The sequence below is a fragment of the Ictidomys tridecemlineatus genome, chromosome 6 (genome assembly GCF_052094955.1).
Source record: "Ictidomys tridecemlineatus isolate mIctTri1 chromosome 6, mIctTri1.hap1, whole genome shotgun sequence".
NCBI lineage: Eukaryota > Metazoa > Chordata > Mammalia > Rodentia > Sciuridae > Ictidomys > Ictidomys tridecemlineatus.
In genome coordinates, this window is record NC_135482.1 from 138,510,668 (window position 1) to 138,530,606 (window position 19,939).

A 19,939-nucleotide genomic window follows, 5' to 3' on the forward strand; every position below is an offset into this window, starting at 1 on the left:
GAAAGAAAGCAGGGTAAAAAAAAAGGTACTGATGTTTTCAAGTTATACTGAGCCAAGAATTCTTAAGACTTGGAGTGATTTCAATTGAGTTGTAATTCAAACTCATATGGAGCTTACAATGCACCTTCAACATAGTTTCGCAAAGCATCTATAGGAACTGTCAGGAGCAGAAAGATTACTTCACAGTAATGACTGTTGAATTGAACTATGCTTTTTGATGTTTTACTTTCTGAATTGAATTGTTAGACAAGATTAATTGCACACAGTGAGAGTTTTAAATGAATGACTATGTAAAGCATTAAGTTTCTCTGTATGCCACTTGGGGGAAAAATAGCTGGAAGGTTTAAATGAATAAATGTATTTAATGCACAAAATGCCTGGGCTAATTTTAAAATTCCTTTACTAACATCCTTATTGAAAATAGAAACTCACTTTATTCATCTGTCTTGGTTATATTGCTCTGGTTGAAGTAATTTAATATTCTTGCTTTCCACTAATCTTCTAGTTCAACAGAAGTAAACAATAGGTTTCATAAATTAAAAATACACTCTTCTGAACATGCTTATAAGATTAAAAAAACAAGGCTGTAAACATTTATGACTGAAACAAACTAGATTGTTCAAATACTGCCATGATGTATCATGTATATCAATATGGCACTGATATCAGTTAGAATGCAAACAAGGTTTTAAATGATGTGCCCCTTCATTTCAGCTGGAGAATCCGCTTCACACCATCTGCCTATCAGATGGTTAGGAACCAGGACTGCGTATTAATGCCACATGTTCGATTTTCCTCCTTCTTGTAATGGTTAGATTCATATTGCTAATAGCTGTGCATGAGCACTGTTGATGAAATTTCTGTGACGGTGGAGTGATGAGATATTTATAAGCCGCCTGTCTCCCTGAATAATCAGTAGGAAGAATGCCAGACATAAATAACTTATCAATTCCAGAATATTAATAATAACTACCATTGGTTATAATCCACTGCATGTTTAAACTCGTTTCTTCTAAATTTGAGTAAAGTAACCGACTCATAAAAAGTCTGTAATTTGGAAGGTTTGAATACTTACCATCTCTTGGATGTAACCCATTTTATTCAACCATTAGGTTTGGGGAAATGCATTTTATATGGAATGCAATGTAAAAGTAGACAACATATCAAACATTTGGAAGTCATCTTGATGTCTTTGAAACCAAAGATCAAAGATTGGACCTTTCAAGTTAATGAGCAAACAAACAGATCAGAGAAAGAATTTGACAGCAATATGTCTCTTTTATTGATATTTATAATCTACAGTTGTAATCTTCTATTTATAACTAAGGGCACTAACTTACTTGAAATAAATAGAATGGGGATACTTTTCCGTTTTTAAAGAGTTATCAGGATTGCTTAATGGCATTTGAAGAATTTAAAGGCTGTTTTAATAAAAGTTGAAAGCAGAAGAAAACTGCTGTCTCTAGAAAGTAAAATAACATCCTTAAATGGTAACAATGTCTACTTACCTTCCCAAAGATGCATCTATGAACTGGTTTTAGGATACTGAATTTGAAACAGCAAAGGCTTTGTACACATACATCACAGAGTGAAGATTTAGTGATTTCGTGATAAATTTGAACAATGTAGACAGCTAAATCAAATGATTTGGTAGAAACATAATTTTTAGATATCCATTTATGGAACAGCTTAATTCTCATTCTATGCTGTTAAGTACCTTTTGCCATATTTGCATTTTTTGTGAGCAACAGAACAAAGGTACAACTCAATGTAAGGACATGATGAATGTTAGGTTTTCTTTTACAAGATCAGTTACCATGTGTGGCAGGCTGAGAATGCGTGCAGGCTGTTTCACATATTTTTTCCACAGTAAGTCTTCATGACACCCCTATGAGGTCAGAATTGTACCTATTTCTAGAAATGAGAATTTGGAAGCCGAGGACATTATAAAACTTGCTTCACTATCCAAAACAAAGTGGACAAAGTGGACGCATTATGTCCAAAGTTTGTATGGTTCTTCAGAGTATTTTCTTCAAACATATTGTACTTATTCTTTATATAATAGCAAGCTTGGATAATTAGTAACTTCGATGTTGGTGACTAAATCTATAAGAATTTTAGAGGACTTTAGTGAAGCATCAAAAAAAAAGGAAAATAAAAGAAACTTATTAGCTAGGATATATATTTTTTTAAAAAGAATCAGTTTTAAATATAATGTAGTGTTTGCTTTGAAGGAGCAAAGCAGAATGGAGTCCACAGCAATGAGTTTTCATTATAATTCACAAAAAAATGTGACAAACCATGTTTCTAAGTTCTCTGTAAAGATCTATTCATTCTTTTAAATTGCAAGTGATAAAGTTTGTTGTGATCAAACAGGAAAGAAAAACATGAAATATTTTTACGTCACATAAGGCTGATGGGGTATTAAACTTAATGTGATGTGGGGTAGCTTTCCTGAAGAAAGTTCTATGACTGCATATGTTGTGACCTATTATCCTTTGTCTGAGGAAAAACATGTTTTTAAAACAATGCTTTTCTAAATCCATTATCTTTACCAGGGAGAATGACCTTTAATTACACATAACATTTCCTCATTGCTGATGATAAAATTGAATTCAAAACTTCTAAAAATGAACTCATTAAATTCCAAATTTTTAAATTTTATAACTATTCCAGTGAAATTGACATAGGTGCACTAAAATAGGTTGAAAATCATAAACTACAACTTTTATATCTTTTATATGTAATTTTCATGTATATGTAAAATATATGTACATATATTTAAAAAACACTAATCATTCACTTATTATTTTTCTCTAAAGAATAGAACACCAAAAACATAAGATTTATTTAAAAAGTTACTACAAGTAAATACACAAGTAGTATATTTGTTGTTCAATTTAAGTTATTTTTTAAATAATCTCACTACCATCTTTTTGTATACCTTTATTTAATTTATTTATTTTTATGTGGCTCTGAGAATTGAACCCAGTGCCTCACACATGCTAGGCAAGTGCTCTACCACTGAGCCACAACCCCAGCCCTCAATTTAAGTTTTTATAGGCATTTCACATGCAGGTTAAAATTATGTTACATTTGACTTAGTTCAGTACATGTTTTTCTCCTAGTGTAAGAGGTACTATAAATCTTGCAGTATAAAGTATAATAGATGGAATAACCATTTCTTAGTGTGAAAGACCATTTATTTGTTCATAGTATATATTATTTACTCATCTTCTATGTTGATCATTTTTGATGCAGTCATTTTGCCTTTCAATCCATTATTTCCAATGCTTACTGCCCTTAGATTATTTGATGGTCACTTGTATTTTAACAAGTTACTGTTTTTTTTAAAGCATATTCACTTTTGGAAGCCACTGTGATGAGGATCTGATTATTTAATAAGCATTTGCTATGAGGTACAGATATTCCCTGTAAATTTTAATGTATTTGTTCACCAGATTATCTTTTCATCTAAACTTAAAAAAAATCCTCAAATTAGTAAAAAATCTTATGAAAAGTATATACTTTGAGAAACACCACATTGTCTAGTTCTGAGGGCAAAATTGTTTTGATTGGGAAGAGTTGAAAGCAATGGTAATTTGCAATATAAGACACTTCATGGTGGGATATACGAGAGGCATTACGAAGATTCTCCATGAGTCTGAGACAAGAAGAGAACCATGACAAGTGAGAACAGGGTTACAAAGGGAGCTAAAGAGTGTGGTAAATATTATGTGTCACCAGTGTTTACACCAGTGGGTAATTCTTAATTAAATAGAAAATGTCGTCAGAGTTTGAATTCTGTATGTTAAATAGGCCAAAGACTTGAATTGTTTTCTTACACTTTTTTTTTTTAAGGCAATTTCAATTAGGGAAAGACATACACAATGGGATCTCTATGGAAGGATACAGCATAGATTGCAAACTAAGTTTTAACTAGAAAAAGCAAATTGAATGGGGCCTGAGAATTATATTGGATATTTGTAAGAGTCATTGCCAAACAAAAAGTCACTGTAATAATTATGTGGGGGTGGGGTGGAGTGAACACTTGTGGTCCTCTCCAGCCCTGGGCAAAATAGATCTATGAAGAGTCATAATTTATATTAAATTAATGACATTTGTTACTCCTACTATATTCACATTTATTGTAACAGAAAACAAATGGGTTAAATAATAACTACTGTATTTCTCCTGTGTCTCTGCAAGTAATCTAGTTTGAGAATTATTTTTTTCATGCAGTGACAATCTGTGTAAAACATTGTGATAGATGTCTGGGATCCATAAACTAAGAAAGTTTTTCTACCCTTTGGTGCTATAATGTAGTTAGAGGAGCTAGACATAATTCCATCAGAAATACTTAATAATAGTTTCATAAGATATTCTCTTAGAGCTGTCCCCTCTCCCCACCAAAAGAGTAAGCTCAAGAAAGAGAGCAAGGAATTGCTTGTTTCTACTCAGATTATATATTAAAATGACCATGGAATAGTAAAACCAACCAAAAATATATAGATGCAGAGACTGCAACTCAGACTTTCTGGATCAGAATTTGAGATGGTAGAATCCATCTATTTGCTTGGTTTCAAAGCTCCATGGCTGGTTCTGATGCACATCTAGGGAGGACAAACTCACATTCATTGTGAGGGCTGGGTTAGGGAAAGTCAGGTATGACTATTGAAAAGAATAATAATCTATAAGCTAATTTTGGAAAGATTAATAACTATTTCCCAAGAATGAAAAGCAAGGAATCTGAACCTGCTTCTCAAGGAAATAATAGTTAAGCCATCACTTGTAGCCAGTGCATCATAAGCAGGTCTGGGGCAAGGGGACTAGAGAACTTCTCTAGAAAGTGGGTACAAGATATGAACACTACCCTGAATGAAGGAATGACATGGTCCATGAGAAAAAATGAGAGAAGGCCTAAGTATCTGGAGCACAGAGATCAAGATGACACTGGGGAACAGATGATTCTATACTGACTGTCAGGGAACTGAGCACTAAGAGCCCTAACAGCCATGTGAAGTACTGAATCTAAGAGCAGGCATTGGATGTCATGATTGGATCTTCATTTTCATGAGGTCATGGTGACTAGTGCATGAGGAGTAAGAGATTGGAGGTGGTGAAAGTGGGAGCTGTCAAGCATTTATTGCGGTACTCTAGGAAAGAATACATGGAAGGTTGCCCTGCAGGGTCAGTGAAAATGGAAAAAGAAACCAAACATGAAAGCTTGCACTGAGAGGGCAGTGGAATTGAAGAAAATTGTCTGAATTTGAAAGATATTAACAAACTAAAATGAAGAACCTATAATACAGCCAGGAGGGGTAGTACTAAAATCAGCAACTCTCACTTATGTCATGGCTTTCTTCCTGTGTTCTCAAAACTGAACTAAAAATGGACTGTTAATATGAATGTTAGTTAAGGTACAGCCAGTGCGTAAATGTATGTGTGTGCATGTGCGTGTGTGTGTGTGTGTGTGTGTGTGTGTGTGTGTGTATGTGTATGTGATACACACATCTTTTGGAATTGCATTAGAAATGCAAAACTGGGAAAAATTGTCAAACAGAAAGTAAAGGAGCTTTATAAAGTAGATCATCTAAATAATAAAATTATCAAAAAGGGAGCTTTAAAAGTTAAGAGCTAATGCAGTCACTTAAGGACAAGTATGATTCCCCTCCTTTAGGTGACTGTGCCAGCCCACAGTTCCTGCAGAAATCCTAGGGTTTGATCTAACTTACTGAGGAACTAGAAAATATGGCATGCCTTGTTTTTAAACTAACCATGATGTTTAATTCTTGATGTAGTTTATCTTATTTGATCTTAATATTTTCCTTTTGGTATCAGAAAGATCCTACAGAAGAAGAAACCATTCTCAAGAAGATTTGATGGCTTGTCCAAGGCCAGGCCTTGCATAGTTATGTTTCATGTTACTTAATTTGATTTGGATTTATTTGATAATAGCAATCATATCTCAAGTTGTGGGTTTATCTTATTGTTTGAATACTTCGAACAAGTTTTGCTTGCAGCATTAATCAAAGACAAAGGCCTGAGAAGGGTCATAAACTGCAGACAATTCAACATGAGGCAACCAAGGGAAGGGACAAATGAGATGTTCACATCTCATCAAGGAAGAGATTTTCTGGGAAACACACTTAGAATTTTAATAGAACAGGAAAGAAAATGTTCTGAAACATCTTTGAAGGAAATGAGTAATTGGGGAGAAAATTCAATCATAGGAAGATGAGAGAATCAGCTCAAGTTGAGACTTAAAAGGCAGTGAATGCTCAGACTAAACCCCGATGAATTCTTTGAATTTAGATCAGTGCCTTTTAAGGGGTGGTGATCAGTTTTCCATGCAAAGATCCTATCTGTAGGTCTTGTTGCGTTGGGGTGAAAATGGTCAGGGCCTCTTCTTGCTGATTTGAGGGGAAGGTGAAATACTCCTACCTTCTGAATGAGTAGCAGGAATTGTCTCAGAAAAAGACTTCCTAATAATTTCTTGGGCTGTAACTTATTTGCTATAGTAACTAGAAGTGATGATTAGTGGAGAGGAAAAGGAAGAGAGTGGTGCTCAGTCTGTAATCTACCAACTGGGTGTTGAAATAAATCACACAGATAAATTTCCAGAGAGCTGGAGCACAGCAGTCAGAAATACTAAGGCAACTGTAGCAAAAAGAATATGAGTGAAGGGTTCTAGGGAGGATATATATCCTCTCATAGACAAAGTTTTAGAATTAGGAGAAATTATTCATATATTTTATTGTCATTTTGCAATGAGGAGTTCCAGCTTCAAGCGAATTGACTTGATAAAATTTCACACATTTAAGGCAGACAAACAAACCCCTTCTGTGCTCAAAAACCTCCTCTGGTTATTGTGTCCCTGTACACATATTTAAAGTCGAAATAGAGTAGTTTTAGGGGCCTGATCTTTCACAATCTGGTCTCAAACTTTGTTTTTAATCTACCCCTACCTGCTGTTCTCTGGATGAACAGAGATAGACTGTTCTGGAGAAACATCATGGCACAATGGTTAAAATGTGTTAACTCCAGGAGTAGAAAGTACTGATTTAAATCCTGCATCTGGTTTCCTAGTGTGTAAAGTAAGGATAACACTGATCAATCACATAGGGTCACTAAGCTATTTAAACTACCTTTATGTCACTGAAATCAGCATTTAAATTTAAAAAGCAGTATCATAGCATTTTTTTGTGATATTTCATTTTTCTTGAGTACCTGGAGTACAGGGGAGACCCAGCTGTACAGCAGCACATGGTCCTACCACTGAGTAGTTCACCATGTAGTGAGGAAAACAGAGGCACAGACATTGACAGTATAGCATGGCATACACTGTGTAAAGGTGGACCAGGAGAGAATTAGACAGGCATCAACACAGCTGGGGGAGCAGCGGGCCAAGATTCCCAATAGGAGTGGGATCTCACTGGAGGATCAGAAGTCAGGCAAGTGATTCAGAGAGCAAGTTCACTTCACATAAAGGGAATGGCATGTGGGAAAACAGGTTTGAGCAGGCAGTTCATGTATGGAAAATGGTGTCATATCCACAGACCTTGAATGTGGCATGATATGGCAACAAGGAAACTTGGGAGATTAAAGTAGATTTGTACTCCTTAGATAAAGACCTCATGGAGTAAGCCAGCAGTTCTGATTTTACCCTCCTTTTAGGCAACTATAAAGGATTTTAAACAGGGAATGGTATGTTTGTATTTGTGTCTTTGACAGATAAGTCTGACTGCATGTCCATGATTGTATGTCTTAAATTATGTTTCTGCTAATATTTAATTTGGAAGTTGAAATAACATTCTCCCCCTTTTATTAATGTTGCTCCATTGGCTAGTTGGGGATGAATATATGTTATCAAAGTGTTGCCATCAGGTATGCTAATGTATGTTTGTATGTGAGTTTTATGAAGTACATGGACGATTACATGAAAAATCAGAATTTGAATTACCTCATTTTTAATTTATTCTTTTAAGGTCTGACAGCAGCAGCTGCAGCAGCTGCCGCTGCTACCAATGCAGCTATTGCCGAAGCAATGAAGGTGAAAAAAATCAAATTAGAAGCTATGAGCAACTATCATGCCAGTAATAACCAACATGGAGCAGATTCTGAAAATGGGGACATGAATTCAAGTGTCGGTAAGTTTCATGTTCACTAAAACTGATCATAATCACTTTGCTATGCAATTACTTCCCTAGAACAAAAGTATTTGCTACTCTTTAAAAAAAAAATTGTTACATTCAGTTTGAAAACTTTGCATATTTTGAAGATACCATTTTTCTTTCTGAAAACACGCACTCAGAGTAAGTAAGTAGTTACCAATATTATCATATTACAGTACCAACTTTATGTCTGTAGCTTTTACAATAAATATTCAATTAACATCTTGTAATGCAAATAAATTTTAATAATCAGAATTCTAAAATATTGACTATGGGTTAAGTTGACAAATATAACTGCTACACTGTATGTTTTCATTCTTTTAATGTATTTTTTTTTAACAAGTAAGAAATGCACTACCATTATCAGCAAAAGAAGCAGTACTCCTCCTCTAATTTATAGGGAATGCATTCCAAGACCACAAGGGATGTCTAACACTAGGGATTAGCATTGAACTCCATATAATTACTATGTTATATACATATCTATGATAAAGTTTGTTATAAATGAGGCACAGTAAGAGATTAACAACAACAACTAATAATAAAATAGAACAATTTTAACAATGTATTGTGTTAAAACTTATCTAACACTTATCAATTATGTATTTCTGGAACTTTTCCATTTAATGCTTTCAAACCTGAGTTGACATAGATAACTGAAATAACAAAAACAAAATCATGTATGGGAAGTCTACCATAAACTTAATTTCTCCATGTGCTGCCGAGAATAAGGATTATTTTGAATAATTCTTTCTATACAAAACCATTGCCAAAGTCTTCTTCCTTTAAACACTACAACTTTAATTTTTCTTGACATTTTTTTCTTTTCCTGCCATATGAGGAAAAGGAAATGAAAATTAACTGCCACAAGTAAACTAAATAAAAGATTAACTTTTGTAGCATATTCGTTTGGGTAATTTGTTTTGTCAAACACAACCTCAAAGGTGGGTTAATTTTGTGATTAATGAAATCTCTAGCATCTGGCTATTGATATAGTAAAACATTTTATTCTGTCACTGAACTGTGTTTTTTTTCTTTAAAATAAAGAAACCATGCTCAAAATATAATTTTAAAAAGGGAAATTTGGATTCTAAAAGATGTGTGCAAGATACCATATATAACATTTGCTCATGACAAATACAAAAATTCATGATAATTCAATTGTCTTTTCTATGCAGCATTTTAACAGATTATTTTGTAAGTAATCAGTAGCTCTTTCTGCTTTCAGTCCACTAAGACGTAGATAAGAGACTGGGGATGTAGCTCAGTGATAGAGCATTTTGCCTGGCATGTGTGAGGCCCTGTGTTTGATCCCCAGCACTACAAAACAATAATAATGAGGAGGAGGAGGATAATAATGATATAAAAAGAAAATAAAACAAAGGCACATTTAAAATTGTTTACAGAAGTATTATGGGCTTTCCTAATCATTGTTTTCACTACAGTTCCGAGAAACATACACCAGATGTGAATTGTAGAATAGGCAATAATTTTGAAATACATACACAGAGTACAAAGTGTATCACTGATGCTTCTGTGATGATAAAGGGCAGCTTTCAAGTGTTAAAAGGGGAAACAGAACTTTTCGGTAGAACCTCATGAGGGATATTTAAAATGACTGGCAGCAATGGTTTGCATTGAGAGTAGGTGGTGGAGGCAATTCTAGGAAAGGTGAAAACATGGAAGGTAACCCAAACAGAGGACTCCAAGCTGAAAGGCACTAAGGGAAATACCACTGCTCACATTGACAATGACATTTAAAGCAAAATTTGTTAAAACGTGTTACACTTGAATTTTCCTGAGCAACACAGCTTTGGAGAACTGACAGACATAAGAGAAGGGGAATATGACCTATTAGTAAGCATTAATATATAATTAATATTTGATAGCATTTAATAACATTTTCCTACTAATCAAGTTGTATCTTACTGTAATTATTTTGGTACATAGGTTGTAATAATGGTTTAAAATATAAATAATTTTAATTTCTCTTTGTATTTTAGTTGGAACAAATCACTTGTCTTCCATTAAGGTATTTAGTTTTGGTAATTTATACTGCTTTTGGACATTTACCATTCAACATTGAACGAGCAGCAGAAATTTTCTTGAATTTTCCTAGATTTTAATATTTTGAGATTTGTTAACATTGGTGCCATTTCTAGTCCCCAAGATATGTAGGTGATTTGTATTGTAGGTATCTTTTACTGATTTTGGGGGTGGTTATCATTGTCATTTTCATTCCATTCTCATGTGCCGCATGAGATATAATTTATAATCTAATCCTTCATGATCACCTCCATCCCTAGACATTTACCTGTAGAGTGAGGGAAGTAAGTGTGGGAGAAAGGAGGGGGATTGGAAAGAGCAATGGTGAAGGTGGGAGTTGAGCTTGCAGATATAAGAGCATTGGCTGAATTTAATAATTTTATTTGGCCCCAGACATCTCTATTTAGAGGATAATGCATGGCTCTTGATGTTTAATAATGAATTTCTCTGTGACTTTGGAAAGTTATGTAAACATTTTGAGCCTAACATTCTACATCTGGAAAACAGTATAAATAGTGGTGTCTACATCATGAGAAGTAAAATATGTGTCTAGAATTATCACATTATTTAGTACAAGGTCCACTTATCACATTGGTTGGAGTCTTGGTATTGCTTTTGATATTACTATGTCTCTGAATTTTCCCTTCTGAGAGCTTCCTTTCTCTTTTTACTGCCATCAATTGCTTCCTCCTTTGTTTTCTTCTTCCCTCTGCTAGGTATTACTTAAGTTACAGACCTTGTGAGAGAATTGGAGGGCAGGCTTTATATCATTTGGGTTTTGTTGTATATTTGATTTTAGCTCATTGTAAGAATATAAAAATGATGTAATGCAGGCCCAGAACTCAAAGGGCATATACTGTCTTGGCAAGATGGATTAATAGGCAGTTATAACAAGACATGGTGGCTCTTCCAGGAGAATCAGTTATCAGGACATGGTAAGGAAGTGATATTGAAGAATATGAATTCTAGAAGGAATTCCAAGACTCTTCAAATCCTCCATGTCAGTGTAGAGACTTACTGCTCTCGTGAATCCATCAATTGGTTCTTTGAAGTAGTGAAGCCCTTCACAGAGGTGCTACCTTAAATGATGTATCCTTGCTACTCAGTCTTGCCCAAATCCAGTGACATTTTTGAAGTCAAGTCAGTCTTCTTTTTACTTCTTGTTCTCATCTGGCTCACAAGTTCTGTCAAACCTTTTGGTCTTTCTTTTGTAGGAGCACTTTTTTTTTTTTGTTTTTGTTTTTTTCCCTTGGTTGTAAATAAAACCTTATAGTCCCAAGAAATAGATTTTGTTTTTGCTTGGTTTGGTTTGATTTGGCTTGGTGAGGTGACAGCAAAATTTCATTATAGATGACCCTTTCCAGTTCATAATATGAATCTTCAAAATTAGCCCCAAAAGGATGTGTAAAGAAACCTTTGACACTGACAAATAATTATTTTATACCCCAATTTTACATCATAACCTTGAGCTCAGATCTTTCCAACAGAAAGATCACTTTAGGAAGAAGTGAGGACCTCAGGATAAGACCTGAGTGAGGCATCAGCATGCTGAGTAAAATATATGGCCATGTCGCCATTCTCCCTCATCCACAATCAATTGGATTCTTTTAGTTTAATATTTACTTGCTAAGATGAGATGCTAGTCTGCATGGTGATAAACAGTCTGCTCCTGGCATCTGAAGGTGACCTGTCAGTTCATATGGACAAATCTCCTGCTTACTGAAATGTACAAAATAAATCATTAAAGCAGGCAGGTGCTCATTCCCAGATTTAAATCACCATAGATTTATGATTTGAATTAATGCTTCATTTGGCCATAGAAATAGATGCTGAGACAAATGATATGCACTGGTTGGGGTTTCCATACTGTAGCCATCCTGATATTGATTACTGAGATGTCTTAGCAATCTCTTGTTTATATCAAGTACTATCTTGTGACAGGTTGGCTGATATGAGCTACATTGCAGATAAGAAGGAAAAATGTCCTGGATTCTTTTTAGTGGCAACACTATCCACAACATACAGGCCAGATAAATTGCTATTTTTTTGCTTTAAGGACTGATCTGCATAACCAGCTTAAAAAATGCTGCTTGGAAATTGAAACTGGGATATTGCAAAAACAGAATTTAAAACCAGTGAACCCAAGGTCAATTTGATAGTTTCTATAACTATGTTTTATCTGTTTATCCTTTCTTTGGCATTATGCACATTTTTGAGGATACTGAATTAATCACAATTGGCTTAGTCTAAATAAAGGAAACTTAATTTTACTTCTAGTTTTTAAATGTTTTATAAATATTGACATAGTAAGCATCTCTTAAAGTATCTATGTTATTTAAATACTTGCTGAACCTAGTGTCTTACTCCCCTCGCTAAAGACAACAAAGGAAATAAACCTTTTAAAAATGCATTAAATATTATTCCCAAATGTAAAGTTTTGTGAACCATAATTTACTAAGAGGCAGGAAAAGCCTGCATTTGTACTTATCTTAACATTTTATTTAAGGAAAACACTATTTACACAGTTTAAAAAATACTCAGAGGATTTGAGAGGGATCTTTGCCCCTAGCTAATATCTGACTCATAGAACTGGTAAACAGCTATCAACAATAGTAGATTGCTTGCTTTGTAGGAAATGAGTTCATATCTATTCAAAATGTGATCTCAAAACAGATGTCCCAAGAAAATCTCATTGTTTAAACTACAGTCATAACCCCCTAACTGCTGTTATTTCTTTAAGGAAGTGAAGTAATCCTAAGACTTTAATATTTTGTCTTTCTGAACACTTTGAAACATAGGCAAGCAAATGCTAATGAAGTGATCTACAAACCTGGACACATTTCCCATGCCCCAAATATATGATTCTTTTTCATTTTTCTCAAACTTGAAAGAAGAATTAGCAGGATGTAGGAGTTTCAGGCAAAAATAACTTGCATTTCAAATTAATAGTGTGTTCTTCAATAGCATTCCTGACTCCTTACTTCTCCTGCCCTCACACCACCACAAGCAAACAGATATATGGGGGGTGGGGAACAGGCAGATAGGGAGATAAAATAATCTTCCCTAGCTGACCATCTCCTTATCTTTTTCAAAAAAAAAAAAAAACATTCCTGCAGAAATAGAACAGTTTACACTGGAGTCATTTCCTTTTTTCTAACACATGTGTCTATTTAGAAGGAAAAAAATTAATTTTATGATTTCAGGAAAAAGTCTTGGAGACCTTGAGAAAGCAAATAAAAGGAAACTGAGAAGGCAGGCCACCAAGCAGAGCTCTGCAGTTGCACATTGGATTCTCTGCCTTGGCAATGTTAATGAACCTCAAATCCTTCCTATAATTAGATGAGGGAATTGCTTATATTTTCAAACAGATGATGCTGCTATAATGAAACGATTGACAGGGAATTTAAGAGTGTCTACAGTAGTCATTTGGTTTCTGTTAAAAAAAAAAAGTTTAAAAAGAAGATTGGCTTTAGACATAGGTCCTGAGAGAGGTAGTAATTTACATAGCATGCTATGACAGGTGTCTTTGTATAGTAAGGAAATAAAATGGAAGACTAGAGAAATGATGGGCAGGTATAGCAATTTTTTGGGGAGGGGGTGTCCTATGCTTATTCTGCTTAGGTTCTTTAAAAGGGGCCGAGACTCAAGAGATGGATCCGGATTGAGTGCACAGCTGTAACTGCTGATGAGCTAATTGCTCCTTATCTCTCAGCCCCATTCATCTTCATTTTTTACCAATTACTGAGAATTATCTGTGTTCTCAGTTGGATATGAGAGTTAATCCTTTTTGGTTAAGCTGGCAGTACTGTGAGCAGATTCCAAATCGGAGGGTGAAAAAGCCAAAGCAAGCTTGCTCTAAAAATGTCTCCAGTTCAATTACAGTATCACTGATTCATAAGAAATTTGCTATTGTTCAACAGATTAAATGTGGAAAGTTTTTTTTTTTAACTCGAATGTTTTTCTCCCTAACAATAATTTGTAAGACACTTCTTCCTGCCCAATGAGTAACATTCAACAATATTAACAGGGTCTTGTAAATATGGAAATTCACAGGACTATCCTAAAAGTCTCGAAAAGGTACTGACATATAAAATGAGAAATATTTTAGATCTGATAACCTTCACTTTATATATAAATATTTTTAATTGATGCATTTCCTCTCTGTGGCTTCACATATGGTTGGGAAGGTATGTTCAAATATAAACTTTTTCACAAATGTCACATTAGTGGAATTTTAATGGAAGATCACATAAGTATCTCTTAAAAGTTTAGGAACTGCCATGGTCTGTAATTCAATTGATTGCCTATAGGCCATATGGTTAACAACAGTCCCTCAAAAAGATGTCTTCATATCCTGACATTCACATAAAGTTGTTTACTTTGACCTTAAGAAACATAAAAAGTACCAAGATACTCTTTAATCAATTCGAGTGCATTTGTAAATATTTAGTATTTATGAAGTTTTCTTCATTAAATATTTTAAATAAGGTAGTCTAATGAGACAACGTGAAGAATAAACAGTGAATTTAATACAACACTATGAGAATATTATTGTATAAAATTTAAATATATTGTAGCTTGACCAGGATAAGTCACCTCCACATATGTGCATAATCTGAGGGAGTTCAGGAGCAGACAGCAAAATATGTCAGAAGATTTAGTGTCTACTAATAATGTAGAAATTAAGGCATGTATCTACTTAGATCAGTCTCTTAACTGCCCAGATTTCTTATATCATATATAAAAAGTTTGGAGCCAAGTTTCCCTCTTGGCTGTAATTATTATTATTATTATTATTTTTATTTTCAATACAAGAGACAAGAAGGCATTCTTTACAGTGATCTAAAAAAAATCCAAAAATAACTTACATATCTCCAAAGAAGGCATCAATAATTACTTCGTAGTATATATATGTAAATATTTTGTAACCATTACATATGACACATAACGGGGGGATAATGTTTTTCAGAATACTGGAGAAAATGATAAGATTTTTTTTTTCTAACTTGGCACTATACAACTAGTTCATAAGAGTTTGGAAAAGTTGAAGCAAGATTAATGTTGTCACATGATTGACACATGATTGTGGAAGAATTATCAGTACTTTAAAATATAGCTTATAATTAGACTGTTTAAACATGGCGTTTGTACTAACGGATCTTTTGTTGACTTTCTTCATGATATTCTAGCAAGTGAATGGCATCTATTTTGAATTTACTTTCCCAACTTGTTTTTAATTTTCATTATTTATAGAAAACAATAGAAATACCAATGATCAAAATGTCATTATTTATACAGAAAATATATTAATGACTATATCAATAAGAATATTTTTAACTTTTTAAAATATTCACATTTACATTACTAATCCATACTTATGCATGAATAAAATCATTAGAGTATGATAAATAATGTGTGCTAGTTTCCTATATGAACTATAAAATATGTCCTTTGGTATAGATAAGCAAAATTTCAGGAGTATTTTACATTTTTTATGCAAAATTTTTTCATTTCATGAAGACTTTTTAAAATATGTATGGACTGTTGGGCTAAACTATTAAGAAAGCATTATGGAATGTTTCTGTTTTAATTTCAAATTTGCTTATTCTAACAAATGATTGCATGATGAAATAAATCTGATAAATTCGAGCATGCCATATAAAAAAAACATAAACTAAAAGACTTTATTTGGCTTCATATCCTGTGTAATCATAGAACATAAGGTCATGCAGGATCTATCCAATTGTATATGCTGCATGGTAGACTCCGTCACACTCCTAGAGATTGAGTGACTTTTCATCAAAGAAAGCCCTGGAAATGATAATTATCACCTTATATCATCAGGTTGAGATGTTTATATAAACTTCAAAAATAAAGCATAGTGGAAGCAAATATTTCAGTATAAAATTACCCAGGTTATATTCAACATTTTAAGATCTGACAACTCTTACTTTATTCATTAACCTGCTCATCTCTTTTTGTTAATATTTTAACTTCATATGATTATAACCTGCTCATCATTTTTTGTTTATCTTTCAACTTCATATGATTGATGATATATAATTAACACAAATCTCCAACTTCATGTTCTATAAAATATAATTTTTATGACCTATATTTTTAAGTATCTTATGATATCCTGATATTAGAAAACTTAAACTTTCATGTATCACTAGGATGTTTGTGGTCCAATATTGTGATAATGTGCTCACAAGTTTATAACTCTGAGTCTAATGTGCTTGCTCCCACCAGACCTACTGTTTCCCACTTATGTGACTGATTCTTCTCTAAATTGTCCAAATATTCCAAAATTGTACAAAGTCATTTGTGTGAATCATTTCATGTCAAATTGAATGCCAGTGTAACTAAAGGATTAGTAAATAATACAGTAGTTGACATAAATGACTACAAACATCAATTCAGCTAAGATGAAATGATGTGGCATACATAGTTTTGTGCATTTTTGATGTTACAACCCCTCCCCCCATAAACCTACATAATTTGGAAGATAGGAAAAAATGGGGGGTTTAAATATGGTTTTCTTTAACAGCAGGTCATAATGGAAACATAGACCCTTACATTCAGTGCTGAGAGAATTACCAGTTTGATAATGATTAGGAATGTTGTTATTAAAACAGTATGTGCAGTTCATTTTCAACAGTTTTGAATTAGAGTCTGCACTAATGAAACGGATACGGTTTCCTTCACAAAGGGCAGATCTGTTAGTTAATATCGTTGCAGCAGTGCCTCGCAGACCATGCCTTTAGCTCTATTTGTATTTCACAGCATGATAAGCAAAGAGTGTTGATTTTCAAGGATCCTGCTGATGAAAGGTAATGGCATTATTACATCTTTATCTCAAAAGCAGAACTGAGTGGTAAATGATTTTTTTTTCTGTGTTGCACAAAAGATTTCTTGGTTAGAAAGCCTTTTTTATTTCTTTACATCGTTTTAGTCTTGGAAATGATATGTTATTATTTAATGTCTGCACAGCAAGCTTGAAAGCACCTAATAGCGAATGGATTGGAAGTGAAGTACCTCCTGTTCACAGATATGGATCTTCTCAGTCACACGCTGTACCAGCTGTCATCCCAGCCATACTGCTGTGATTTAATTAGTCTGTTTATGTCCTTTCTAATAATATTTCCATCTCTATGAAAGGGCAAATGCGACAGGGACTTTTCCCTTTCTGGTTTTGCAGACTGAAGAATGTGGCCTACATCTGATATGTAGGGATGCAGGATTGAATCACCATTCCTGTCACTTCAAGCTGTTGATAAATTGTTCAGCCAAGAAGTGTACTTACTTCCTTGGGGTCATTTGTAGGCTGGGAGTAATAATCTGCATAGGGACAAAGAAGGGAGAATACATGTGTGTTTGTGTGTGTATTAAGTTGTACACATTATACATATGTCATGTATATGCACTTGTATACAAATATGTGTATTGTGAAGTTTAAATAATTTATAAGAATATATAAACTCTGCATTTTTGATCAGTTGTGTGCATGTCTTTATGGCACATATTTAAGTCTTTCCCTTGATTGAGTTCATACAAAATTGTAACATTTTCAGGAATTCTCAGAAAAATTTTTCATGTTTTTAAGTGAAAATTATAGAGGAGTAATTCATTTGGAATTTTACCTATAGAGTAGCATAGATAAGATCTTTGGGGAAAAATCTGTTTCATACAAAATATTATATTTTAGGACATTTAAAGAAAGATAAGTTCACTGTCTTCATAAAACATTTAATAATTGTATTTTTACTTTATTTTTTCAGTAAGTATACTTAACCTAAAAGGATAGCTTTTGTTCAAATCAATACATAATAGTTACACACATACACGATTATAAAAGTACTTAGAAATTAATAAAATAATATAAAAGTGACATAATATTATTTAGTATGATGTACTGATTAGTAATTTACACCCAAGCACTATGTTCCAGTGGCCTTGGGAACATTCTTTCTTCTACCTTGAGATTCTATGACTATATAATATTTTGGGAGACACAAATCCATATGAAAGAGCTAAGGAAAAAATTATGTAGAGAGAAACAGTCATGTTTATCTTCAGAAAAAAAAATCTACATCATTTTTTAATAGTCTATTTGTCCTATATATTTTAATCTAGTTTTTGGAAATAGAGTTGTTTCTCTTCTTCTCACTATAATTTAAATGATGAAATTATGTTACAAGGTCTTTAGGATCTTCCTACTTTTGCTTGTGTTTTTCTCTCTCTTGCTTAATTACTTAGATATCCTAACTACATTTTTGGAGAAGAGCTTATAAAAAACAAAGTCTACCAAATAATAAAAAACGGTATTCACCTTATGTAAAAATATCAAGGTTAAAAACACTAGGCTTATCAAGGTGGTCAACTTGTTTTATAAATTATTTCCTTTCACAGTGTAATTCTCAGCAAAATAGTTGCTGGTTTTAATGACTGTGGTGCATATTTAATTTGTTCTCCTTGTTTTTTCCTATAATTGCTGCTGTTTAAACCTATGTCTATACAAACAGAAGGTCATATTCTAGAATATCTTAAAATACATATATAAAAATGAGCATTTAGATTGTACAATTTCATATTTCTATTAGTACATGACAGCAGTGTTTTAAATTCTTTACATTAGTTTTCTCCATAAAATATGAAACAAAATAGCTACACACACACACACACACACACACACACACTTTAATCCATACATTGCAGAATCTAAAAATTTCACATTAACTTATTGCAAGCATAAACTGAACTTATTAATGTTTTTATGTTTGTAATTTATTTTCTTGATTATTTGGTTTTGTTAAAATTTAGACCTATGTATTTTGCTGTCTTTCCCCTGAAGTGCAATTTTCACTATTTTTCTGCACTTTCTATACTGACTTAAATGTTGATATGATTAAGTTATCTTGACACTAACGGTTTTGATGCTTAGAAAAACTCACTGAGAAGCATTTGATGATATTTTTTATTAATTGGATAAATGAATTGTGAGATGTGTGATTGCATGATGATGTACTCATTTAGTTGTTGCTTTTTGCTTTTACTAATCTCTGTCATATTGGATTTATAAATGGAACAGAGTGACCTTTGAAACAGTGATGGAAATGAAGAGATAAACACAACTTGAAAGGACAAACCAATTAATATCAATGTGTTTGCTACACACACATGTGGAATTTTAATCCTTTGCTGTCTACAATAAATTTGTGGTTCGTTTGTTGAGTTAAGGGAGCACATTTTTTTTTGATAGTTACAGGTTTTAATCATACTTTTGCTAAAATATATAATTTTACATGACTTCATTGTAATTACAATCAGGTTATTTTTAGTGCAATAAAAAGTTGCTGGCACTATCTTTAAAATGTTTCACAATATCTCCTTTAAAAACATTTAGTTGTGCACAAACACATATGCAAACACATATGCACTTTCATAGTTTCCATTTTTAAATAAATATGCAGTGATTCTCATTATACTAAATTCTTGAATAGACCACTGTTTTGTAAATTTAGACTCATAATCGATCTTCTGCCATTGTTCAGAGAATACTTTCTAAAAATCCTGATTCAGGAATCATAAATAAAGCATTTATTATTTTAACCTGTTGACCTATGATGCTAAAATTTATTTTTCAAAATCAATAAATATACTTGAGTATGCTTTTAAAATAAAACCTGATCAACCATTTATACTTCCTTTTTACCTCA

The 19,939-nt window shown here is 33.2% G+C and overlaps 1 protein-coding gene across 4 annotated transcripts in view; it reads left to right on the forward strand.

Annotated features, from left to right (window-relative positions):
• The window catches only part of Dach1 (dachshund family transcription factor 1), a 390,816-nt gene that overhangs the window by 204,975 nt on the left and 165,902 nt on the right, over positions 1-19,939 (forward strand). For 3 of the 4 annotated variants that reach the window (XM_078015803.1, XM_078015802.1, XM_078015805.1), the window contains exon 3: positions 7,989-8,150. The exons of the other annotated variant lie outside the window; for it this stretch is intronic. In XM_078015803.1, the coding sequence (XP_077871929.1) occupies positions 7,989-8,150 (162 nt within the window). The remainder of the gene's footprint in view (positions 1-7,988; positions 8,151-19,939) is intronic. 4 annotated transcript variants of the gene reach the window in all.